The 25,962-nt window shown below is 40.6% G+C and overlaps 1 protein-coding gene and 1 long non-coding RNA gene across 5 annotated transcripts in view; both read right to left on the minus strand.

Moving 5' to 3' along the window:
- The window catches only part of enpp1 (ectonucleotide pyrophosphatase/phosphodiesterase 1), a 35,302-nt gene that overhangs the window by 2,325 nt on the left and 7,015 nt on the right, over positions 1-25,962 (minus strand). Inside the window, exons 3-22 of one of the 4 annotated variants that reach the window (XM_044170026.1) lie at positions 24,913-24,976; positions 19,620-19,717; positions 19,458-19,537; positions 18,099-18,218; positions 16,779-16,888; positions 16,617-16,682; positions 16,446-16,518; positions 15,428-15,536; positions 14,336-14,467; positions 14,186-14,217; positions 13,927-14,054; positions 12,395-12,464; positions 10,692-10,779; positions 9,645-9,829; positions 9,063-9,102; positions 8,814-8,974; positions 4,285-4,420; positions 3,398-3,472; positions 1,392-1,524; positions 59-203 (exon numbers count right to left, since the gene is read on the minus strand). In XM_044170026.1, the coding sequence (XP_044025961.1) occupies positions 59-203; positions 1,392-1,524; positions 3,398-3,472; positions 4,285-4,420; positions 8,814-8,974; positions 9,063-9,102; positions 9,645-9,829; positions 10,692-10,779; positions 12,395-12,464; positions 13,927-14,054; positions 14,186-14,217; positions 14,336-14,467; positions 15,428-15,536; positions 16,446-16,518; positions 16,617-16,682; positions 16,779-16,888; positions 18,099-18,218; positions 19,458-19,537; positions 19,620-19,717; positions 24,913-24,976 (2,045 nt within the window). The remainder of the gene's footprint in view (positions 1-58; positions 204-1,391; positions 1,525-3,397; positions 3,473-4,284; positions 4,421-8,813; positions 8,975-9,062; positions 9,103-9,644; positions 9,830-10,691; positions 10,780-12,394; positions 12,465-13,926; positions 14,055-14,185; positions 14,218-14,335; positions 14,468-15,427; positions 15,537-16,445; positions 16,519-16,616; positions 16,683-16,778; positions 16,889-18,098; positions 18,219-19,457; positions 19,538-19,619; positions 19,718-24,912; positions 24,977-25,962) is intronic. The other 3 variants (XM_044170027.1, XM_044170029.1, XM_044170028.1) reach the window with 3 other exon arrangements.
- Positions 22,007-24,905, minus strand: LOC122863484. The gene is made up of 2 exons (XR_006375016.1): positions 22,336-24,905; positions 22,007-22,189 (listed from the first exon to the last, which is right to left on the minus strand). It is a non-coding gene; the product is annotated as an uncharacterized LOC122863484 (long non-coding RNA).

Genomic DNA, 25,962 nt, shown 5'->3' on the forward strand with positions numbered 1-25,962 from the left:
CAGGTTTCCACAGAGGTCGGCTGACATGTAGAAACAAGAAATCAGTGGTGTTACTCACAGCACAGCTCTCTGTGTGGTCAGGTCTGTGGGGCAGGATGAACGACTTGGCCTGCAGGGGACCCTCACAGTTAACAGGGCTGAAGGTCGAGTTCCCACAGCTGGTCAGGATCATGAAGAAATGTGTCGGGATGGGAGCCTCATTCCTGGAGAAACATGAGATCACAAGGTTTAAGAAACTGCTGCCTCCTTTCCAGAAAGCTCTCATTTTAACTTAAGATGCGTGTAGAAAAAACAACTAAATACTTAATTTATTAAACCTAAGCTGCAGTGTAAATGGTCAAAACTCCAGGTCTCAAAATAATTACCTGCTGGTTATGTTAAAGCCCCTGAAAACAAGGTTTTGTATTATTTTTCTATAACACAATTTATTAAGAGATAAACACTCAAAAACTCAACTCATCACTTCATCAGGACTGTGTGGGTGTAGTTTGACCATAACAACCCACCAACTGTCATCACATTCTGATTCAAATCTAGCTAAATCCTGATTGGTGCGTGGGAATACATGACATCACATTTTTCCAACTGAGCTCCCCGATAAAGCCACATAGGAGGAGCCCAGAGAAGAAAAATAAGTAAATACAGAGATCTCTCAAGTGAAATAACCGAAACTTTTCCGACTTTGCGTGTTCATGTAGGAACACATTGCTCACAGTAAGAAGCCGATTGAGAAAATACATTCTCAGGGCCTTTAAGTTATTGCAAGACACAATGCTAAGGAACAAGAAGACAACCTCAAATCTTGAGAAATTAAGGCTTTGCACACTATGGTTTAAAGCGAGTATTTTGAAAAAACACATCCTCATGCACTATGTTGAATCTGTGAAGCTGTATTTGGACCTTAGGAACTACAACTACAACTCAGATTCCTTTTTTTAATCAAACATTTGCCTTTATGTGGGTCTAAAGACTAAAAGCTTGGCTTTTTGACTGAATACTTGCATCGGACCTAAGAGTGCAGAACCTTCTTTTCTCAAGAATAAACTCTAAAAGAAAATGGAATAGCTAACAACCGCATTTTAAGTCTTTACAATTGTAATTTAGAAGTCAAGTATTTGTGGGAAACTGAAACCTAAAAGGAAGTTTCATTGTCAACCACAAGTTATTTATGACAGGACAGATGAAGACATTGCTCTTTCCTCTACAACCCATGTTAGAAGGCTGTATTAACAAAATTTAATTTAAACCTATATTGCTCACTGATTAACATAAGAATATTTTTTTTTAGAAAAACAATTAATCAAGAAAATAATAGGCAGATTAACCGATCATGTAAATAATTGATGAGTGCAGCCCTAATCGATTGCCTGGAGTGATTGCCGTTGACTTACCCTGAGACTGCTTTGAGTGCATCAACGTTTCCATCATAGTCTTCATCGAATATCGGCCCACTCATGATGTTGACTCCATTCAGTTGTTGTGAATATTTTGGAAGCAGGACATCGTGGACATAGTTCCAAACATCTGCGGTTAGGAAAAATACACACAAATACCTTTTAGTTCTCCAACAATACACCGCAACCGATGATGCTGGGGTCTATAGAAAGAAGCCAGTGATTACATCATTACAAATTAAAATTTAAAGGAATAATTTGACATTTTGGGAAATACACTTTTTCGCTTTCTTGCTGAGAGATAGATGAGAAGATCGATACAACTCTTGTGTCTGTACTTTCAATGTGAAGCTACAGTCAGGAGACTGTTAGCTTAGCTTAGCTTGTACGTATTAAACAAATATGTGTTACATATGTGTTAAAGTGTTAATTAGTGAGCTTTACAGGTGCAGTCAGGCAGATTTTGTTGCCTTTGGACAGAGCAAGGCTAGCTGTTTCCCCCTATTTTAAGTCTTTATGCTAAGCTAAGCTAACCATCTGCTAACAGTCTCCTGGGTGTAGCTTTATATTGAACACACAGACATGAGAGTAGTGTCTTCTTATCAAATCCTCTGCAAGAAAGCGAATAAGCGTCATTTTAAGTGTATTTGTATGTAAAGCAAATGTCTAACAAAGTTTCATGTGTGTTTGTTTATGTGTTGATTTAATTGTATTGTATATGGAATATTGTTTGGACCTACTGTTCTGTGATCATGTTATGTTATTTTATGAGTTTATGACATACAGTTTATTATGTTTGTATTGTGATATTTAAGTCAATAAACTAACTAACTGGCCTGTCTTCATGTATTTCCTGCCTCCTCACTCATCCCTAGAGGTTCACACAGTGTAAACACAGTCATGTGCCATCAGGGGGCAGCATCTGTCAGCTGATTAATATTTAGGTTTCCAACATACACAAACAGAAGTGTTTGGAAGGGGTTATTCTTCCAATGGGACCTCATACTAGTGAGAGAAAATTTCCATTTACAGTGTGGGTGGCCCCAGCAGAAACCCAACCAGAGCTGTGTTGTCTGAAACACTCAACTTTTCAATACATTAATCACCCAACACAATCAACAAGTTTCAACGAAAGCATGGCTCATCTGTGAAGCCCAGCAGACCACAGCATGAAATCCCCAAATCATACCAAACAGCCACATACTCTCATACATATGACACATGTGATTTTGTAATGCTGTGAGGGCAGGTACAGACTTGTGGGATTTGCAGCAGAATTAAGCAAAACATCTGTATGAGCAAAAGAACAAAAATTAAGGGAATGAATAAACATTCATCCCATTCCAATTCATATATAACCACGATCATTTAAAACATAAAGAATGATTTCATGTACGGTCCCATCTACTGTGTTTTTTAGAGCACAGTCTGGTGAAACTGTTCAGTCAGATTACGAACTAAACCACCTTTAAAGTGAATCTTATTGTGAAGAAAACTGCGGTGCCTACAGTAGGATGGCAGGAGGATTAAGTCTGGGAAAGTTCCTCTGACTAAACCTTTAATTGTGCTTTACAGAAAGAGCACAACTAAATTAAAGTACAGTAGACCCATATAATCACAGCGGTTAGATCTCTGGACTCCTATTATGTATATTTAAGAACCAAAAGTATAGCCTGTTTTTAGAAAATCAGGTTTGAAAAGTATAATATTGAATAAAAATGGCTCATGAGAACGGGCAAATCACAATACCTGCTCTCGGAAAACTTGAACAATTTAACAAAACAGAGCATGACATAATGTCTAGTTGTGATCCAGAGTATCTCTTCAGTTCACTAGATAATTAAATTGTTCAGCTCTCATTCAGCTCAAAAGCTCTCATTCAGTCGGCAAATGAACCCTTCTGACAGCAAATTATTAACTCATGCATCACCATGATTCCCATTTATAGCTTTGGGTGCAGCTAAAAATCCAGGAACCAAAACATATTTGCAAGACTGACTCACCTTTAAATGCAGGGAACATTGGTGCCATGTTGCTTGTGATTAAAGAGTCTGTCTCAGGTCCTTTGGCACTCAGATCTATAGAGAGAAAAATGAGAGGTGAGGGAAAAGTGATTGTGTTTGCAATTTGGGTATAGATTTAAAACACAAACTGCAAGTTGTAAAGGTCTGATGTGTACCATGAAAAGAAGGAATAAAGACTGACTGGCTGAAACATAACTTCATATGTTGGAGGAACTAAATACAAAGAATTCAAGTCATTTATGGCTTGACTTATGTTTATTTTTAATTTAATCTTAATTAATCTTAATCATTTTTTCAATTAATCAATTAATAATTTCATCTAAAAATGTCACATCACATTGTCCCCGAGTCCTAAGTGATGTCACCAAATGTCTTCTTCTGTTTGACTAACAGTCCAGAACCCAAAGATATTCAGTTTGTTTTGATATAAAACTAAGAAAATCTGCAAATCCTCACATTAGAGAAGCTGGAACGAGCAAATTTTTGGCTTTTTTGCTTGAAAAATTACTTAAAAATTTCAAAATACTTGCAGATTAATTTTCAACTCATCGTTGCAGATCTAAACTTCACAAATCACACAAATCACTTTCTACCAGAGCCATGAGGGAACTAAAATGTCTAATTTTGGTGAGTCCAACTTTCTCACCGCTTTTACTTCCTTTTGTGGAGCGACCTGAAACCTGAATTTCATTAAAAATACAGTGAATCTCCAGCGTCTCAATTAGGGGGGATGAGATATTGTTGCAGACCAAAAGCATAGGTGCATTTTACATGAGAATGTGGCTCTGAAACATGTCAACTTGAATTCAACACCCGGCTTGGGACAGCTCACTAACACACACACACACACACACACACACACTCACAGGGGGGATGCAGCAGGCCATAGGACAGAGCGGGGTTGTCTCTGTAGCGCGCACACAGCTGGCTGGCGGCCCGTGGGATGCGTACGTCAGCACGAACACAAGCCTCCGACTCTGGGCTCAGGGGTCGGACTCTGGTCTGAGAGAGAGGATCAGTCAGTGGTGGACAGTGTGGAGTTGGACTCCAGGCCGGCACTCTGAGTGTTGTGTAAGTTCACTTGGCTTGGTTTTGCTTCGCCCGTGTATATTTGAGTCAGCAAAGGCATTGCACTGTTTCTGTTTGCAGAGCTCTCTAAAAATAATAATCTCATCTCACTCCCCTCCCCTGTTATAGAAGAAAATTACAGATTTTTGTTTAATAAATGTGCTATTTTTTGAATGTTCTGTATTTTATGGCTTGTAATTTCCAAAAAGTTTCCAAGAAGTTCCCTGGTAAGGCCTATGGGATTTGGTACTAATTATAGGGAAAACAGAGACATTGGTAAACTTCCAATTAATTCATTTTAATGTAGAGAGTCTTTAACTCAGTGAACAGCAGGTCAGAGAGTTTACAGTCATGCTAGCGTCTTGTGAGGCTGTACTTAGCCATGATTGTGATTTGCTAACATCAGCATGCTAATATGCTCATATTGAAAACACTAACACACTGATATGATTGTATATATATATATATATATATATATATATATATATCTCGCCCATTTCGAGATAGATGGGGGCGAGATAGCGAGATGCGATAACAAGGCTCTGTTGGAATGCTACTACTCCAGTAACCCTAGTCAGAGGGGTTACATGCACAGGATGTGGGGTGAATGGTTACTTGAAACCCACAATCGAGGCTTACGCGGCGAAGCAACTAGTAGCTCAGTGTTCCAACATCCACAAGCGGCAACTGCTATCACAACTTGAGATTGACGAGGTACAACACAAATGCTACGGCAAGGGGGAGCCAGGACTACAGGTCAGAGGGGAGCATCCAGCAGCTCCCCAACCAGAGATTGGGTACGAAGCCCCAAGAGAAATCACGCTGAACGAGGCAGCAACTGACCTGAAAGATAAGATCATGGCGAGGATGAATACAAGGCAACCCCGACGCCAACTACAACGGCTAAGTGAAGTACCATCAGAAAGTCTCCTAGAAGATGTGAATGCAGCATTGAGAGCGATCCCTACCACAACCATCACTGAAACCAATAAGCTGATATACGCCTCAGCAGCAGTGATCCTAGAGATGCTTGGCTACAAGAGCAACCATGGGAGCCATGAGAGACAATACCCACCATGGAAACGAAGGTTGGAGGCAAAAATCAAGGAGGCCCGGAGAGAAGTGAGCCAACTGACAGAGGCTGAGAGAGGTGCAATGAGAAAGCAAGTACCCAAGAAGTACAACCAGATGCCCATACCTGAAGCACTCGAAACTGCCAAACAAAGGCTCCAAGCCTTGGCCAGCCGCCTAAAGAGATACACGAGAGATAATGAAGCCAGAAGAATAAACCGGCTGTTCGCAACTCAACCTGCGAAAGTGTACGCTCAATGGCAGGGTAATAACAGCAGAGCAGACCCACCAAGGCTGGAAACGGAGCAGTACTGGAAAAGTATATGGGAAAGGGAGGCATCACACAACAGCGATGCACAGTGGCTGGCAGCCCTGAGAAAGGACCACAGCAACCTCCTGAACAGAATCCAGTCACCATCACAGCGGCAGACATCCAAGAAAGAGTCTCAGGTATGAAGAACTGGACAGCACCGGGCCCTGACAGGATCCACACCTACTGGCTAAAGAAGCTCACTGCACTCCACGAGCGCCTAGCAGCACAAATGAACCAGCTGCTAAGAGATGGGACGCACCCTGAATGGCTTACCGAGGCGCACAATCCTGATCCTGAAGGATCCCGCAAAGGGTACAGTCCCATCCAACTATCGGCCAATAACCTGTCTCTCCACAACATGGAAGCTCATGTCAGGCATCATTGCGGCTAAGATAAGTGGACACATGGATCAATACATGAGCAAAGCACAGAAGGGCATTGGCAGAGGAACCAGAGGAGCCAAACACCAACTCCTGGTTGACAGAACAGTCACCCAAGACTGCAGAGCCCGACACACCAACCTGTGCACTGCCTGGATTGATTACAAGAAAGCATATGACTCAATGCCGCACACATGGATCACTGAATGCTTAGAGATGTACAACATCAACAGGACTCTAAGGGACTTCATTGCGAACTCGATGAGGCTGTGGAAAACCACCCTTGAGGCCAATGGTAAGCCACTTGCACAAGTATCCATCAAATGTGGCATATACCAAGGAGATGCTCTGTCCCCACTGCTGTTCTGCATAGGTCTGAACCCCCTCAGCCAAATAATCAACAAGACTGGCTATGGATACCGACTCAGGAGCGGGCCACCATCAGTCACCTCCTCTACATGGATGACATCAAGCTATATGCTAAGAGCGAGCGGGACATCGACTCACTGATCCACACCACCAGGATCTACAGCTCTGACATTGGGATGTCATTCGGGCTTGAGAAGTGCAGTCGAATGGTGACAAAGAGAGGGAAGGTAGTCCACACAGAAGGGGTCTCACTCCCAGAAGGAACAATAGCAGACATTGAGGATGGTTACAAGTACCTTGGAATACCACAGGCAAATGGCAACCTCGAAGAGGTAACAAGGAAGACGGCAACGGCCAAATACCTTCAACGAGTAAGGCAAGTCCTAAGAAGTCAGCTCAATGGCAAGAACAAAGCCCAGGCAATAAACAGCTACGCCCTGACGTTAAGACGCGAAAGCTCCTCACCATGCATGGAGGGTTCCATCCCAAATCCAGCACCCTGAGACTGTACGCTAGCCGTAAGGAAGGCGGCCGTGGACTAGTGAGTGTGAGAGCCACTATCCAGGATGAAACATCCAAGATCCACAAGTACATCCAAGATAAGGCCCCAACAGATGACGTGCTCAGGGAATGTCTCAGGCAATGGGGAACAGAGGAAGACGTGCTGGAGGAAGGACCATCATGGGAGGACAAACCCTACATGGGATGTACCACCGAACATAACTGAAGTGGCTGATATCAAGAAGTCCTACCAATGGCTAGAGCGGGCTGGATTGAAGGACAGCACAGAGGCACTCATCATGGCTGCACAGGAGCAGGCCCTGAGCACCAGAGCAATAGAGGCCCAGATCTACCGCACCAGACAAGACCCAAGGTGTAGGCTGTGCAAAGAGGCCCCTGAGACAATCCAGCACATAACTGCAGGGTGTAAGATGCTGGCAGGAAAAGCATACATGGAGCGCCATAACCAAGTAGCTGGCATAGTGTACAGGAACATCTGCACTGAGTATGGACTGGAAACCCCGAGGTCAAAGTGGGAAACACCTCCAAAGGTGGTAGAGAATGACCGAGCCAAGATCCTGTGGGACTTCCAGATCCAGACTGACAGAATGGTAATGGCGAACCAGCCTGACATCGTGGTGGTTGACAAACAACAGAGGAAAGCCGTTGTGGTTGATGTGGCGATACCAAGCGATGGCAACATCAGGAAAAAGGAACATGAGAAACTAGAGAAGTACCAAGGGCTAAGAGAAGAGCTGGAGAAGGCCTGGAAGGTGAAGGCAACAGTGGTGCCCGTGGTCATCGGAGCACTCGGGGCAGTGACCCCCAAACTGGAGGAGTGGCTACAGCAGATCCCTGGAAGAACACCAGACATCTCGGTCCAGAAGAGCGCAGTACTGGGAACAGCAAAGATACTGCGCAGAACCCTCAAGCTCCCAGGCCTCTGGTAGAGGACCCGAGCTCGAAGGACGAGACCACCCGCGGGGGGTGAAGGACAAAGTTTTATATATATATATATATATATATATATATATATATATACACACACACACTGGACACATTAAGATTTTGACATCCTCTATGTACAAGAATAGAAATGTAAGCTTGTTCAGCAGCATGACCTCACGCTTTTCAATGATTAATTGATTTTCTAGTAGGCAAACTAGCTTGAAGCTAGCTTTATATGGAGTTGTTAACTTTGACAAGCTATGAAATTGAAGTTTTCTGTGGGTGTACAAGTGGGTTGAGCATAATAATGTATGTTATGCTATGACACAGATAAAAAAAAACCAAAAACAATTTAAACCATGATTCTTTCAAGCCAAAATGAACACAGAGAATACAGTACAAGCCATAGTTAGCGGGTACTGTATTTGGATAAAGCTTGAATGAAAACAAATCTACATCCCCATTTGCTCTATCATTCAGACAGTATAGTGTAAACCCTCCAGGGAATGTATCACTCTGCCTGAGGTCATGATTTACACTAAAGCTCAACCGCATAATGAGAAAGACAAGAACAGTTTGAGCCAACATGAGCACAGAAGATGAGTAACAGCTGCTTAGAGAAGGATAGTAAACAACCTCTTACTATCTCCTGCCAAACCCCAACCACACAAGAAATATGTCTGGGACAACTCAACTGTACAGGCTATGTTTAGAGAGAAAAGACAGCTCCAAACAGCAGACTCACCAGAGGCTGGATGGTGTACGACACCCAGAGGGGCATGAGGCGGTCTTTGCTGTATCCGTTGAGATAGTTGGAGTGGTGGAGAAGACAAAAGGTGGCGTCTGGTTGGACGACTCGAGGGGTGCCAAAGGGATGGTGGAGGCGATGGAAGCTGGCTTTAATATCTAAAGGGGAAAATGTATAAACGTCACACAAAATTTTCTCCAAAAAAGCCCCCATTAGTAATGCAAAGAAACATAAAATGATACTCACTGGAATCATTTGTCAAGAGATGTCTGTTCATATCTGTCTCCTAAAAAGAAATTCACACTTCTTGTTAGTATGCTTGCGTTAAATACATTAAAATCTACCATTTATCTACCACACTTACACCATGCACATCAGTGTATGAAGCCTGTGAAGTTTCAACCGATTTTATACACATTATTGTACAGAAAAGATTTTGTGCCAATCTACTGGTAGATGTTGAGATATTTGGATATACTGGATAAGTGGAAACTTTTACTTGCTGGGGACGGTAGAAAAAAAGAATGGGGATCACCAAAGTCAGTGGCATTTTCATGTCTGTACCAAATTTTAAGGCAATCCATCCAGTGGTTGTTGAGATATTTCACTAAAAAACAAAGATATCAACGTCATGGTGGCGACAGATGAAAAGTCAGGGGATCACCAAAGTCATTAGGATTCATCCTCTGGGGACCATGAATGTCTAACATTTCATGGCAATCCATCCAATAGTTGCTGAGTCTGAAAAACAGACACTACCATCCCTGGAGCGACGCTGCTAGCATGGCTAAAGACAAACGCATGACCTCAAAACTTGTTAGCACATACCATTGCCTTAGTTTGGGATCCACAACTGCACTGCAGATCGTCAGTGGAGACAGGGTCGCTGGCCTCACAGGGGGTATCATGGGAAAGCTGCGCTGGGTGAACTGGCAGGTGGACGGGTTGCTTCATAAGGTGGTTCAGGCTGCCGTGAGTCCCGTTGTTTGGAGCGGGACGAATACCGAGGAGGTCTGGAGGAGAAGGAGAGAAAAGGAGAGCAGGGGAACAAGGAACAGTAAATTTGTATCTCACCCACTGGACATAACACAACATGTCAGTACAGTTGATATTAAAACAAAATTTTGAATCAACCTTTATTTTGTACCTTTTATTTCATAAATCTGGCTATCATTATATTACAATAACATCTTATTCACCTCTAGACTACAATGTGACCTACTGTAACATACTTACTGTAGTAGAGCAGATGTAGTTTAACAATACAATGTCATACATATTTTGTGTGTTTCTCTTCATTTTGACTTCCAAATGCTTCGGTTTAAACAACTGGGTTAAATTGGGGATTTGTTCACCTGCCTGTTTATCTGATTGCTTGTGTTAGTTGCTCATTTTTATTTCTGAAATCTGGTTGGTGTGGCTGATCTTTATTTCCTGTTCGTTTTTTAGAGGCAAGGCACTGAACTGAAATCCAGTGCAGGAGAAGTGCACCTGTTTCCTCTTCTGAACTGTGTTAAATGTGTTGCTGTCTTGTTATCTTCTACAATTAACTTGCTGAGTAAAATGTTTTCATAACTAAGGTGGCTACAGTAAAACTGTGAATGTCAGGCACAGGTTGTAAAAAAGCTCAATTTTGGGTTATGTTCAGGACTATTTCTTGGCTGCAAGCAGTACTTCCTGAAATCTCCTTTGGTCACATGGCATCAGGACATGAGAGTTGGCCTTCTCATCTAAGAAAGTGAATAAGCTAATTTCTGAAAATGTTAAACTATTCCTTTAAATACTAAAAGAAAAGAATGAAGAAGTTACAGTTACAGCTACAGTACAGGAGGTTAAAGTACAGTTTACTGAGTGTGCACTAGCAAAGCAACTTACCACAAATGAGGTTATAAACTTCAATGTTTTCAAAAGGGGGCACAACAGTTTTGTATTTAAATCCTGGACCGTGGCCAATGAAGATCGCCTGGAAAAAGTAGATACACATTAACATACTGACATTAATTCATTTATTGGGAGACATTTCTAGATACAAATGAGAGAGCAGTGAACTATCCAAACACTGCCCAACAGAAATGGAAATCTTCTCTCTGTAAATAACAAGATGTCAAATACGCAATACCATGATAAGGCCATGTGTAAATATTTGAAATGAACTAAACCAGTAAAATGACCTCACATAACCATGAAAATGTATGTGAGGGATTTCAGTTCTAGGAAAGATGTTGGTTGGATGGGATTTGGAGATATTTGCAGGTAAGTAAACTGTCTATTTCAAGCACACTTTGCTCTATTTCACGGCCGTGTGTAGGCAGGCTGAAAGCCATTTGTAGAATAGTTTTTTAGAGAAGTCAGCAGCCTTGTAAGCAAATTATACCAAGTCAAATTCCAGTGTAAACCACGTCCAGAAACATACACAGACGTATTGTGATGACTTTAACATGAAGGTGGAAGACAGAAACACAAAATTAAACAAACTCAATCCAAAGCAGAGGATGGAGGTGGAAAGCAACCTCTGACAACAAGTGTAATTACTGTACTCGAGTAGAGTTTTAGAGCTCCACAGTATTTTTGTGTTTGTCATGTGTATTTTAGTCATTTTTCATTCACAGAAAAAAGTCAGCAAATACTGAGATATCTTGCATTTAGACTCAAACATTAATTTTAAATTGATGTTTAAGATCTTAAAATAAATAAAATCTTGAATAAATCCTGAATAGTGTTTGTCGTACTTCTCTACTTCTTTCTCTGGTTTGAGCCAAATGCAACTGAAGCAGAAACACTCTGAAGGCCAGTTTAAGCGCTGTATGCTGCAACAACAAAGAGGAGCTCATGTGCTCAACAAACATAAATAAAACAAATTACAAGACAGTATGTTTCTCCAGTATTGAGCCACAACTTTAACTAATGCTGTCGTTCCAAAACTTTCTGTCATATTACCCGTTGGAAGTGATTTTTGTCAACTGGTAACAAAACTGGAGGTTGAATTTTATTGAAATAACAACGTCAAGAACATTAACTGCATGATGCTTTTCACGCATGTTTCTCATTAGTTTCTGTTGTGCAAATTATGTTGCTAACCTGAGTCTCAATAGCCTTGCCAGCATTTTGTTTATTGTTCCAAAATTAATCAGATTTCTTCAACCTTTTTAGATAAGAATATATTGTTAGAAGCTCAGCAACTACTGTATCCTTGCAATTGTTGTACAACTTAAATCCATTAAGACTCATCAGACCTTGAAGATCAGCTTACATGATTCAGCATCTGGTGAGTCGGATGTCAGTTTCTTTTACATCTTAACTGTTTCTTGATTTTCATGGAGACAGTTTACTGGGTTTCTCCTTTGTTGTGTTCTTAGCTGTGAGAATAAATTGTGGCCATCTGTCCTGTGTGTTGGAGTTATCAGGCCTTGTGACCTCCCTAAACTTGGAGAACAACTATTTAAACTCGGCACTGTATACAACTAAGCATGACTTTGGTACAATATGGCCTGTTAGTCATCTCAAAATGAGATAAAAGGATATATCGTGACAAACGTTTATCGTGGCGGACAGACACACACGACTTTCCTTCCTCTGACCTGCATGTTGGTGAAGAGGTTATCTGAGCCGTGGAATCCACCGGTGCAGTACTTGAGTTCCTGGCGGTTTCTGTCGAGATGGAATAAAAATATTTTATGTGAGGGATTAAAATGAACACAAAGACAGAGAGAAATGAAGGGTGGAAGTCACTATAACACCACTGTATAACCTAAAGAGAGAGTCATATCACACTGCAACTAGATTCTGCTGTTTATTCTAATTAATTCTTCAGCCTGAAGCAATTTTCCATGATTACATGTTGAGTTGTACAACTCCTCACCAACATACCATGCTTCATTCATTATAAATGATTGCTAACACTAATTACTGTAAATGCTTCAATTTCTGTGTGGCCAATGAAACTTTTTTTTTTATTATCAGACATTCACAAACACCTCCTTGACATCTACTATACTATAATTCACATAAGACTTGCTAACTCCTGCGCGATTACTGTAACAACTCTGGTAAGCAAAACCTAATCTTACTTTATAAATAGATATAAATGCTTACAGATTTAAATCTGTAAGAATTCCCTTTTAAATCTTCAAAATGCAATTGGTAAAACAGTTTTCATCAGTGAGTGACAAACAGCACTACCTGTACTGTATGAGTGCTACATTAACGGCATTTTAGTCTTTCACCGAGCAAAATTTATGTCCTTAAATTAAATACACAAGTAGAAGTACATCCCTCCCGCACTTAAAATTCTCCAATCAATTCAATGAATGAAACCAGTTATTTTTGAAATGCAGTTATTTCAAATGAACAGGCTTGGGCACCGTGTTGCACAGTGTTTCACTTTACTTAATTTCACTTGATGTCGCTATACTTTACTTCACTTTATGTCACTTTATTTTACTGCACTTCACTTTACTTTATTCACTTTATGTCGTTTTACTTTACTTTTCTTCACTATACTATACATGACCACGGTCAGTGGAATTTCTTTGAGTACAACATGATAATAATGCTCAGTTCACAGTGACAGCAACATGTAGCCAAATGAGTGCAAAAGGCCTTTTTGTCACATAGTTAGGCAGCCAAAAAAACTAAAAGTAGCTAATTTTGTGCTTGCATGGCCCTCATAAAAACACCTCCACTGACTAGCAAGTTGGACACAGTTTATATTTTGAAAATAATAAAGTAACATAGTAATCTAGTGTAATAAATTATCAGATGGGTCAGCTTACTGACCTTAAGCCATTTTCTCCAGGCTGCATGTATGCGTATATATACGGGGGTTGTTCTGAGATGTTTGTGTGGCTGTTTATTTTATACTCACAAGTAGAACTAGTATAACATTTACACTTTTTTTCTCTTCTCTGTTTCTAACTGGCCACCCACCAGGAGTTGGATCAACCAATTAGTTTGCTTGACGCACAGGTGTGCATGACCTGTTGACTTGTTGAGTTTTTGGAGATGTGCATGTGTGACCTACAGTAGTCCTCTTTTCAGCTTCTTTCTTCCATCCTGTACACATTCTTAACACAGTGTAAACTTAGAGATAGTGGACTAATCGGTGACTTACAGTGCAGCCTGCCACCCTTCCCTCATATAGAGTTGGCCTCTCTCTATGCGTTTGTTGTTAGCAAAGTGCATCCTTTTGGGGAGGTTTTCTTTGAGGTACGGCCTCATTGGCTGGTCAGCGGTCCTGCACTTCAGAACAGAAGAGAAGTATCAACACACAGCAGAGTGAGAATGTGATTGTTTGACAAGAAGCCAAGCAAGCAGATAATTTTTCATTCTTCTTATCAATACAAAAGTCACATTTGGAATACTTCGCATACCGACAAGTTCTTCACTAGGGCCTCATAGTCGACTGAGGAAACAAACACAGGACAAGTTCAGCCACACTGGTTATAAACAACCTGACACTGAGTGATGCTGCAAGTGAAGCTGAGAAGGAGGGAAGTTGGGTGTTATCGGCAGGAACTCACAGGAAAAGTAATTCTCTGGGAGGCGAGTGGGTCTGATTCGAGCAGCCGGACCTTGGATGACAGCAAAGTCGCCAGTGATGTCCAGGTAGTTTGACACATATGCTGCCTTTTCACATGAAGCCTCCTCCATGCCTGTGAAAAAAGAGAAGATAATTTGCCCTCAGTTTTTGTAAATGGTGAAGATTTGTGTTTGAATTTTTAAGGCCACAATAGCATGAAAAGTGCAAAGTTTGTGCACTGTTACTGAACTATGATTTTTCTTGTTTTTGTCCCATGCTGATGTTGTGTAGGTTAAATGTTCTTCCCCTGTAGTGGCACAAATGTTTATGTGCCTGAAGATATGAGCACTTACTGACAGGCCTTAAAATTTACAGCACATCTGCAGATTTATATTTACAGTGTAACATTTGCTGACATCGTTTTAGGTGTGACATGTGAACACTGATGAATCTTTGTTTCTTATCCTTGTTGACGAGCTGTGGACTAATAACTAGCACAGTATGTCGAAATGAATATCTTCTCTGGGAGATGATGTCTTTGATGAGAATAGCAGGGCATCGCCCTGAGCCACATTTACTCCCACGCATTGATCTTTAGTATACCTAATTACAAGACTAAACATATGGTCTCCAGATGTCCAGAGAAACATACCACTGAGTAACAGTTATTCCCAATTTACTCCCAGATAACAGACTCATTTTTCATCATATTTCTCTCTGGCATGGACCTGTAGATTTCTCCTGCAACAGATGCTGTGACTCAAACAAGTCAAACATTTGAAGATGACACTAAGCCTCTAAAGTCCCCCTCAGTGGCACAAAGGCTCTAAAACGATGCTATGTCGTGCTGCTGTGAAGCCACAGAGATTTTGAAAGGATACACCAAGTTTGATTGTTAGCAAATGTTAGCTTTAAATAAAAGAAAAAGATAAAATTGGACAGAAAATGCCATTGTACAGTTTAGAGACTTAGTTTTTGATGGAATTTTACCTGAAAGACAGAATTCACTTCTGTATTATTGATTGTTTTGGTCACCTTTTTTCTGTTAAATTACACAGTAAACTGTATCACAGCTGCTGTGTAGTTATCTCACCGTGGTCTGATAGGATTATCACGTTGACACAGTGCAGCAGGTCTCTCTGTGTCAGGCCATCCATCAGCATGCCCATAATCCTGTCCACATTTTCCAAGGCCAGAATGACCTGAAGACACAACAGCATTTAAAGTGTCAACAGAGTTAACGTGTTACTCTGTCAGGAGAACAATGTTCAGTAAATACAATGAACTAAAATGGCTTTTGTCAGCACGATTCAAAACCTTGACTTTATTAAATGAGGTTTGGTTTAACATTTGGAATGGAGGAAAGGTACTGCATACAAAATAAATTAATTAAACTATTAGTCGATTAAAAGAATTAGTTGATCAAAAATAATTGGCAACTATTTTGATAATCAATGAATCATTTAACACATTTTTCAAGCAGAAATGCCACAACATTTGCTAGTTTCAGCATCTCAAATGTGAAGATTTGTAACTGTAACGACTGGTGGTCGAATAAAACAAGCACTTTGAAGACGTCACTTTGGGCAGCACCTTGAGGAACTAATAATAGGCAATATTCACTGTTTTCTGACATTTTATAGACCAACCTATTGAAAAAAAAAAAGAGTAATCAAAAAAATAATCATTAGTTGCAGCCCTAATCACAGAACAGAATTTCAATTTCTTAACTAGCATTTAACTTTCGACTGCATCTCACAATCTTCTTCAGTAGGTGGAGTTTTTCACAATCCTTCCCTCACATATACAGTATGACCATTTGTTATCACATGACCGAAATTCCACATTTACGGAGGGTCATGTGATGACAACTGAGCCATCTTCATGACGACAATACAAACTCCAAATCCTGTTGAAGACTATAAGGTGCAAGTAAAAGCTCTGGAAAAAGCTAGTTAGTGGACCTTAGTGGTAGATTTTGTCCAGCTAGTGTTTCCAAGGGTCAAGAATGAACTCATTGATTTCTTCTGTCTAGTCCGTTGTTCTTTTAGGTTTTAGGTAATTAACAACCAGCGTATAATTGCAGGTTTAATGTTTAGTGAACGACAGACCTCTCTGCTTGCTGGTCCATGACGATGTCCTGATGAGTCAGGTTCATCCAGGTACAAAGTGTAGAAGTCAGGTCTAAAATCAGGAAGACAACAGTTAAGTGTGATGTTCAGTGTTTTTTGTTGGCGCCTCACAACACAATCTTTGTAATGCTTAAGAAGTACATGTCATACCTTGCTCCCTGAGGTAAACTGAGCCATTCAAACAGCGTCGACACTCTCTCCTCAAATTTAATGCTCCTGCGCTCCAAAAAGGCAACATTCAATTTATGAACACATCAATACACCACTATATTACGGCATGAATGGTTTGTAATGTAATGGCATCACTCTTACTTGTCATACGACTTGTAGAAGTCTGGGAAGGTGCCATTGATGGCTACATCTGAGCCAGGCCAGAAGAAGGTTCCTGTTTTCAGTTTCTGATGCATGGCAGTGAGCCAAACCTGAGGGGAGAAGTGGAGAGGAGAAAAGAGGAGAGGAACAGGGAGGAAAGTAAAGTAGACGGAAGGAAAGAAACGTAAGGGAAGAAAAGGAGAGGAGAAGAGAGGAAAGGAGACAAAAGATGACGAGAAGAAACAGAAGGAGAGCAAAGGAGGTGAAGGGATAGGAGAGGAAAAGAAAAGGAGAAGAGAAGAGAGTAAAGGAAAGGAGACAAAATAAGAAGGAAATGAGACGAAAAGAAAGGAAAAGAAAGGAGGAGGAGACAAACGGAAAGGAGAGGAGATGAAAGGAGACAAAAGGAGAGGAGAGAAGAAGAGAGGAAAGGAAATACAAAAAGAAATGCAAGCAAAGGAAACAAAAGGAGAGGAAAGGAGAGGAGAGGAGACAGAAGGAGTTGAGAGTCATCTAGGTTAATTATTAATTCAGACAGACTAAGCTGTAGACTAATACCTAATTCATTCTCAGTACATCACAGCAGCAGTGTTAAGACCATTAGGATAAAAGTGTAATCCCTCACAGCCCAGTCAAGACTGATGGAAATGTAACTGCATATTTTATCAATACCTATTAGACTGATCTGCTGGTAGAAGTGTTTTATTTATGCATCAGGCTTGTAAACATGTTCTGGCAGATACACTTAGTTGTATTGGTTCATTATGAAAGAATGCCTTCCAGGAGTCATTGTTCTTCTATTTCTCCTTCCCTTCTGGAAAAGTCATATGGCCGCTGGATGGTGTATTTTCAAAAGCAGCAGCCTGTCACGCAGCTGAGGAATGAGATTTAAGATGCATCCCATTTAAATGGAAACCACAAAGCGTCTAAACAAGCACAACTCGCAGCCCTCACAAGCTGTCATTTAGCACAAGCAGAATCCATAATTATATCAAGAAGCTCATTACGGAGAGAGCTGATCCTCAGTGATGAATGAGCACAATACTTCATATTTCTTACACAAGACAAGTGCCTTCTTTTGAATCATGACAAAATCAGGGCGTATTACAGAACAATACTGTCTGGCTCAGACTCTCAGATGTGTAAAGGAAATGTTACGAAAGCTCAGAAATGTTCTGCTGTAGCCTTCCTAGAAATTCTCCTGAAGTGGTCCAAAACTGTTTTATTAGTTCACAGCTTCGGGGTTTTCAAGACTAATAGTTACTGAACAGTGAATTTGCACCTTTGTACACAATATCGTAGTTACACATATTCACTTACTGGTTCTCCTTGGTACCACTTTGGGTTTAATTTCTCGTCAGTTTTCAAGTTGAAGAAAGTGTTTTGGGTCACATCGTACATCTTGTTGTCCACAATCCCATGAGACTCGGGATAAAGACCCTGCAGGAATCAGAGACAAAAACACACAATCAAGGTGAAATGTTTTGATACTGTGGCTGCAGGGATTTAAAGTGATTACCTCCTCGCTCCCATTTTTCTAACCTAAATATTACTGGTAACCACAGGAGTTTATTTTAATTGCAGGTTTCAACCAAGAGAGGTGAAATTGACCTCTGTAAGCAGTTCTGCTGTTCCTCTCCACAAGCACAGTAACAGTAACCTCTACACTACTGTGTAGAGACATTGATTCTACAATTGCAGGGATAAATTCACTATTCAACTGTGATACAGTGGCTGAAAGTAAGTACATTTACTCAAGTACTGTATTTAAGTATAACTTTGAGGTATTTCGGTTTTATGCAACTTTATACTTCTCTACATTTCAAAAGGTAAAATCTACTTTTTACCCAAGTAGTGCTCTTGACAGCTATAGTTACTTTTCAGGTTAAAATGTCACAAAAAAAAAATATAATAAGCTTATAAAATACAATGAATTGTTACAGATTAAACAAATTAGACGAATTTGTTTCACAGAGATTTGTTTTTTCTTCTTTCCTGGCTCATGACCCCTTGAATTTATCTTGTGACTCTTTGTAGTGGTCCCATTCCCTAGGCTGAGAATCACTGCACTAATTTCAGATGTCTATGAATATTTAGCAGTTCCACCACAGAGATATTTTCCCTCTAAACTTCTCAGATGGTTTAATTTAAATAACTTTGAGGCCCCCCAAAAAAAAGCTTGGATAGAAAGAAAGATTAGAATAAATAAATGTAAATTTCTGTATCAGAACATTGTTTTTTTAAAATTATTTCCTCTCCCATTAATCATCTAAATGACCCCTCAGATTTTTCTTGTTGGAAAACCATTGGACAAAACTACTTAACTTTACATAAAATTGTTAAAACTTGCTTCACCTCAAACAGATCCAACAGTAAAATGCTACTTACGTTGCATCAATATAAACTACAAATATAAATCAAATTATATATTATTAAATGTTACATTATTAATCTATAATCTTCTGCAAAATGCGTACTTTTTGATACTTTAAGTACATTTTGCTGAAAACTGTTTTACCTAAGTAGGATTTTGAATGCAGGACTTTTACTTGTAACAGAGTATTTTTACATTGTTATATTGGTACTTTTTAAACAATATTCTTCTACCCCTGACAAAACAAGTCAAACAATCTGACAAACGGTGTCCAATAAATTAACCCCTGACCAGAAAAGACTCACAGTCACAATGCTGTAGTGGTTGGGAAAGGTCTTTGTGGGATAAACAGGCCTCATGTATGCTGTCGTTGTTCCGGTGTTTCCTGCAACACAGTAATGTTCAGTCACACCAAGATTCCTAGTAAACCATGAAGAGCTGTGGAGTCACCAACGTTGGTGACTTACGTAACTTGTTGATGACAGGAAGGTGGCTGCCGTGATCTTTTAGGTACTCCGCCCTAAAACCATCCAAGGACACCAGGATGAGAGGAGGCCTGGAAAAACTGGGTGGGAAGACAGAGAGGAAGAATGATGCTTTAAGTGGACACTGAGGTGGGTTTGTGAATGGGGAATGGAATAATTACTCAGCAGGAGACACGGATATCTTTGGCACCAGTAGTGTAGCAGTAGTGTTATACAGGAGGCCTGTGTAGAGAGAATACAAAGCAGCTCTTTGACTAAGCAGGCAAGAGGAGAAATAAAGTCAAATTACAGACCACTCAAACACACAGAGGAGGAGAACAGGAAGAGAAATATGACTACTGGCGATAAATCAAAGACTAAGAGAGTTCTGTTAGTCTCTGAAGATTTATTTGTTCCCCGCAGTGAGGCATGGTCACCTCCCATTTCAGCAGGAGCACTCCATTTATTTCATAATCTGCAGGAGTTACAGGTTAATGCTTCATTACTCGTGGTTAGTTAAACAGCTATCAAAATATTGCAGCTCCATGGGGCTGGGTATTGAAACTGAACACTTAGTGAACATCGACAAGAAGTGTCAAATAGTGTCAAGTAACGCAGGTTGGCATTAAATGATTGACTTCTTTGATCAGATCAAAGAGCAAAATAGTTTTGTGCCTGTATCAGGAAAGTCATATCTAGTTAAATTCCAAAGTGAAGAGATAAGTTTTTAGCTTTCTTTTAAAAATATTTAGCGAGCTGGCTTCCCTGATATCTACCGGTAGTGTGTTCCAGAGCTTTGGGGTGTAATTGATTGTAATTAATTTTCTTTCGGCTGTTTCTGGGAACCTCCAATAAACCATCAACAGATGATCGCAGTGTTCTTGAAGGCAAGTAGTGAACAAGGGAGTTAGCAATGTAGCTTGGTCATAGTCCATTAAGGGCTTTGAATATAAGGACGAGGACCTTAAAATCAATTCTAAATGTTACAGGAAGCCAGTGCAGAGCAGCTAAACGGGACTAATTAAATGATGTAAATTCACCCAGGTCAATGTCATTACACACAAACTGTGTGGAGAAAATGGCTGCAATTTCTCCACCTTTCCTGTTTTGTCTGACCGACTAATAAAACTTGTAGTTGGAGGACAAGCCTTTATCAGTGTTGCTACACCAGTAGTGCTCTTAAGCCAGGTCTCAACTAAAAACATTAAATGCAAATTCCTTTCAATTATCAGACCATTGATGAAGAAGGATTTGTTAGCCAATGATCTGACATTAAAAAGAGCTAATTTCAGCTCTAGGGATTCTGTGGCTAAACATTGACAAATTTAAGATTAATGAGACAGGTACCAGATGGTCTGTGATTGCTATGATGAATCTGACCATGTTTACATTCACCGGTACTTTGAAAGAAGCGGCATGGTGTCTGTCTCATTTCTGATTACCTGAGTGATCATGTCTGTGGGTATTGTTGTTGTTTAATAGTTCATTAATTGACTGAGCTTCAGCGTGGCAGCTTTAACTAACTCCTTGATTGGTGAGCGTGGTGGAGGGGTGGAGGGGGGAGTTGCGTTTTTGCTGAATGTGGTGGAGGGGGGGTGTTGGACGCCTGACTGGGGCGGAGACATCCTCTGAATGCCTTCGGTGATGTGGAGCAGAGGGTCAGGTGAGGGGGGAGAGACACAGGCTGTGTGACTGTCCTGACTTGTCCTTTGCGCTTGCATTCTTGTTTTGGTATGGCATACCAAGAGCATGATAAAATGGCACCGTGTAGTCTGGAGCCAGGTTTAAAGTGGTCTTTATAGTTCTAAAAGATACTGAAATACTGAAATTGTCATTAAACTCTATCCCATGGGTGAGGCTTGCTGATGTCAGCCATGTGTTCAGGGCAAGGAGTCTGCTAAAGGATTCGATTCCTTTCCCCAAGATTGGAATGGGGCCTGAAATGAATACATTTTGCGGTTGACAGTCGCTCAGTTTTCAGTCTTTTTTTTAGGATCTTAGAGCCAGTCTTCCTTTGCAGACCCAGCGTGGACAATAATCCTCATGTTACTTGGACGTGTAGAGAGGATAACTGGCAACAGCTCTGCTAGCTCACTGACAGATGTGTCATCCTTAGTTAGATTTTCAGTCTTTGACATTCTTTCATGCTTTGTTATAGAGTTGCCAATCAGAATAGTGTCTGACTTATCAGGTGTGGAGTTCCCAATGTTTCTTCTGGCCCTTGGCCTAGCAGTGGTTTTAGGGACATTTCTTTGGTTAGCCTTAATGCTGATGGAGTGATTAGCTTCCCTGGGTTCAACATAGTTAGTATTATCACACATTTCATTCGAGTCAGTGGGTCATACCTGTTTTGCAATGACAGTTCGAGTGGTGGAGTGAGTTTTGGTGGGCTCTTATTTGATTTCTTACTGGATTTGCCTTCGCGGCGGACAACGTCAGACCAAGTCCTTGCTGGAGTTGATGCTTTCGGTCTAGCACCGGTGCTGGATGGCTGGTTTGGGAGCCTCCGCAGCTAATCCAGTGATGTTTGGACACATCCAAGGGATGATCAGCCAAGTCTGTGACGGGATGCTCTACAGATGTAATCCCGTGATTAAAAGTATGTCTGTTAGCATCTGGTGGCTCTGAATAGCTGCTACAGAGTCAATGAATTGCTCACTGTCACGTATTTGATTTTCAATGTTTTCAAGCTGTGTTATCTTCTCAGTCAGTCACTCACACTCGGTGCAGCTCACAGATTTTGCCATCTTGTCTTTGTACTAATCCCAGGTTTCCAGTCACAGACACAGAAAAAGGCTTGTGCTGTTTGTAGGTCACGCTTGCACCGTACTAAAGAAGTAATAAAGTGTTAAAAAATAAATAAAAAGAATGGTGGTATCCTTCTGTGTCTCTTATAAATTAACATCCCAATGATTTTTAAGTATTCAGGATCAACTTTCCCTAGCTTTTGACAGATATCAGCAAAATAATATAAGCAAAGCAGAGAGCAAGCAGGAAAGCGTCTGCACTGTAAGAGAGCAGGAAGTAGGTTTTTACTTTCCCCAAAGTAAGGCATCGAAGAAAGTATTATATTGAAAATTGTCAAACGATACCCAGCCCTATAGTTAAATTATATTTTGTTGAAGTACTTATAGCTAAAGCAGTATAAATAGATTTGTTGGCAATCTATTTATGGGGGCAGCAGAACAAGCTGTAAACACAAACATTGACATATTATCACCTCATAAAGTTGTTATGGCTAACGTGTTAGCAAGCAGTTGCCTATTTACACATTCAGCTGACACAGAGCAACATTAGCATTCATTTGGAGTCGAGTTTCTGACTGATGAATGTAAGTCCAGTATTCACTCTCGTTTTAGCTCTGCTTTGGTCTCCACCAATACCATTTACAAATTAATATAGCAATCCATTTATAAATCAATTAGCTAGGCGCGCTCCAATACGTTGTTAGCAGTCACGTAATTCTGAGTCACGTAATTCGATTCGCAGGAATCGAAAGGCAGAATGGACGAGATGGAAGAAAGCCTGTGCTGTGCTAGTTACTGTTTACTCATTGTGTCGTCCCAGCCAACATGTGTGTGAAATCTGAAATTGCCCAATTCATTCTTAAATTATGGCTAAAAACCTATTTTGAGGTCACAATGACCTTTGAGTCAAAAGTGTCACCTATTCAGTGTCCAACCAACTGTGAAATATGGTTACAATCGAGTTATGGTAATTGAGTTATGGTGTTGAAAAATGGCCAAAAAAGTGTTTTTCTATAACATTATGATGTCACAGTGAAGATGACCTTTGACTGCATCAGTTCTTGAGTTATGGACAAATACGTGTTGTCGAGATCATTTTGAGGTCACAGTGACCATGACCTTTGACAACCAAATTCTAATCAGTTTATCCTTGAGGCCAAGTGGACGTTTGAGCCAAATTTGAGGAAATTCCCTCAAGGCGTTCCAGCGATATCGCGGTCATGAGAACAAGCCAGATGGGCGGACCACGGCTATCGCTGGCGCGGAGCATAGACTGTATAAAACATGGACGTAGTGTCCATGACATCATCCGTAGGTTTTTGAAGAGCCGTTGTGAAGCTCAAAGTGTGTGCCTCCGGTGGCTCCGGCCGTCATCATCTTTGCAGTCCCTGACTCCAGCTAATCCAAAAATGGGCAAAGAGGTGGAGCTGAGGCGGGCCAAATGAAGCCGGGTTGATGAAACCACCTAGCGGTTAGCCGCCTGAGAGGCACCCACCTGCCACTCAAAGCGGCCCTTAATTATGTATAACTTTAAACCTTAATATAATTTAAACGGGTGAGTTCTAAAAAAAAATTCACCCCCCTCACAGTTGTCATGAAGGGGAAAATTAGCTACAGAGATCAAAGCGTTTGTTGTACCATTCTGTAAACATGTTTATTTCTGCTGTAAAGTTGGGCATTTTAACATGGGGCTCTATGGGATTGACTCGTTTTTGGAGCTAGCCTCAAGTGGCCATTTGAGGAACTGCAGTTTTTGGCACTCCGCATTGGCTTCATTTTTCAGCCCTGGAGGTTGCCGCTTGGTGCGGGGTGCTTAAAAATCAACATAAAAAAATTTGAAAAGCATTTTCCAGAAGAGCTTCTTCTTCTTCACACATTAAAATAAAAGTGTGGTTTGCCAATAGAAACAATATAAATAAACCCAAGAGAATGAGTGACTTTGATATAAAAAAATACAGACAACATTAATTTGTTTTAAGATATTTTAAAACCAAAAATAGCTTTAGCCACAGGTTTTCTTTTCCAATGAGTCTGTCTGGGGTTACTCCCTTACCAAAGCAGAAACACACACACACACACACACACACACACACGTGACCACATACTCATGCACGCACACACCACTCAGTAACACATGCTTGAAGACTCAGTCAACACTGAGTCATTAGCCTGGTTTCCATAGAGACAGTTATTTTTTCCCCCACTAAACCGACATCGTCATAAAAAACAAGAGTCATGTGTTTGGGTTATTTACACACTTTAAAAAAAAAAAAGATGAACAGACTGAACTGCCAGACAGTGACAGAAAAAGCCTTTCTATTTTTCTCTGTAGTCACAGTTTAATTTCCACTAAGAACAGCCTACTGGGAACAATGGACTCAACTCAGGATAAGTGTGGGCGATACAGCTAAAAAGCTTCATTCTCAGCACCAAAAGAGAGGCGAGGAGATGATGTAATCCAAACTAGGCCAGCTGAAATTTTAGGTATTATTTTCTATTAAAACCACATCAGTTCTCACATCAACAGCAGAACAAGAGTATTGTATTACCCAGGTGGACACTTCGGCTGTTGAATTTCCTCATCGGCCTTCTGCAGCCAGAGTTCCCCTGCTGCTGGAAAAGAGGAGAGTTCTCAGTGTATAAAAAGGTATGTTTCCAGTTGCATACAGTATAATTTTCTGAGTTAGTGTGACTGTAACACACAATACTGATGTCACTATACACCAGATAACTTAAAAAGATGAACTAGACTTATTTTGGAAGATAAAGTGTAAGTGCTTTAAAGCCCCTAAAATCTTGATTCCAAGACTTAAATATTTCTTTACAACATTATATATTCATAGGTAAATAAACAACAATCAACGTTAATAGGAAACTACACCCTCAAATTCCTCTAGAATATAGTATGCTCCTCTGTTGCATATTTAAAAAATGCTACAGAGAAGTGAGGGAGCAACGACTTTAGGAGGCGTGGCCTCGTGGCTACGTAGTGTGTGACGCGGAGGTGGACACGAGGTAGACTGACCACCGCTCAGTGTAGCATGGACAGCTACGTAGAGCTGGTAGTCAGAGCTAACCGGCCATGAGAAGCTACTGTCTGACTTTCTGTATCTCTGCTTAAAAGTCAGGGAGTCCAGTGGAGCTTTGACAGTCACTAAAATCACATTTATGTTCCTTTGAGAGAGTTGCTTTGAGAAAATAGGTTTTCAGGGCCTTTAGGTCATTTCACTGACATACACAGGAAGTGAAACTGCAGAAGTGCCACTTTGTCATTCACATATTCATGAGATGATTTAAGACAGAAAGAGACTGAAGATTTCCTGTGCTTCTTGGCGAGTGAAGTCTTTCCACTGTTTTTTGGAGCTAGAAGAGAGCACAACTCAGTGAACCACATGAATATGCTGCGTAAAAGCACAGATGGATAACAGCACAGAAAAACTCCATGAACAAAGACAAAATACTCATCCATCACATTTTTAAGCCAGATTTTGTGCTGGATGGGATGTGTTCACATGCAATAGAAACCATATGGACTTTGTTCTCATGGAAACAAAACAGGAAGAAAATAAAACAGCCTTTCTCAAAGAGGTGTGATCATT

Source organism: Siniperca chuatsi, linkage group LG16 (genome assembly GCF_020085105.1).
Source record: "Siniperca chuatsi isolate FFG_IHB_CAS linkage group LG16, ASM2008510v1, whole genome shotgun sequence".
Classification (NCBI taxonomy): Eukaryota; Metazoa; Chordata; class Actinopteri; order Centrarchiformes; family Sinipercidae; genus Siniperca; species Siniperca chuatsi.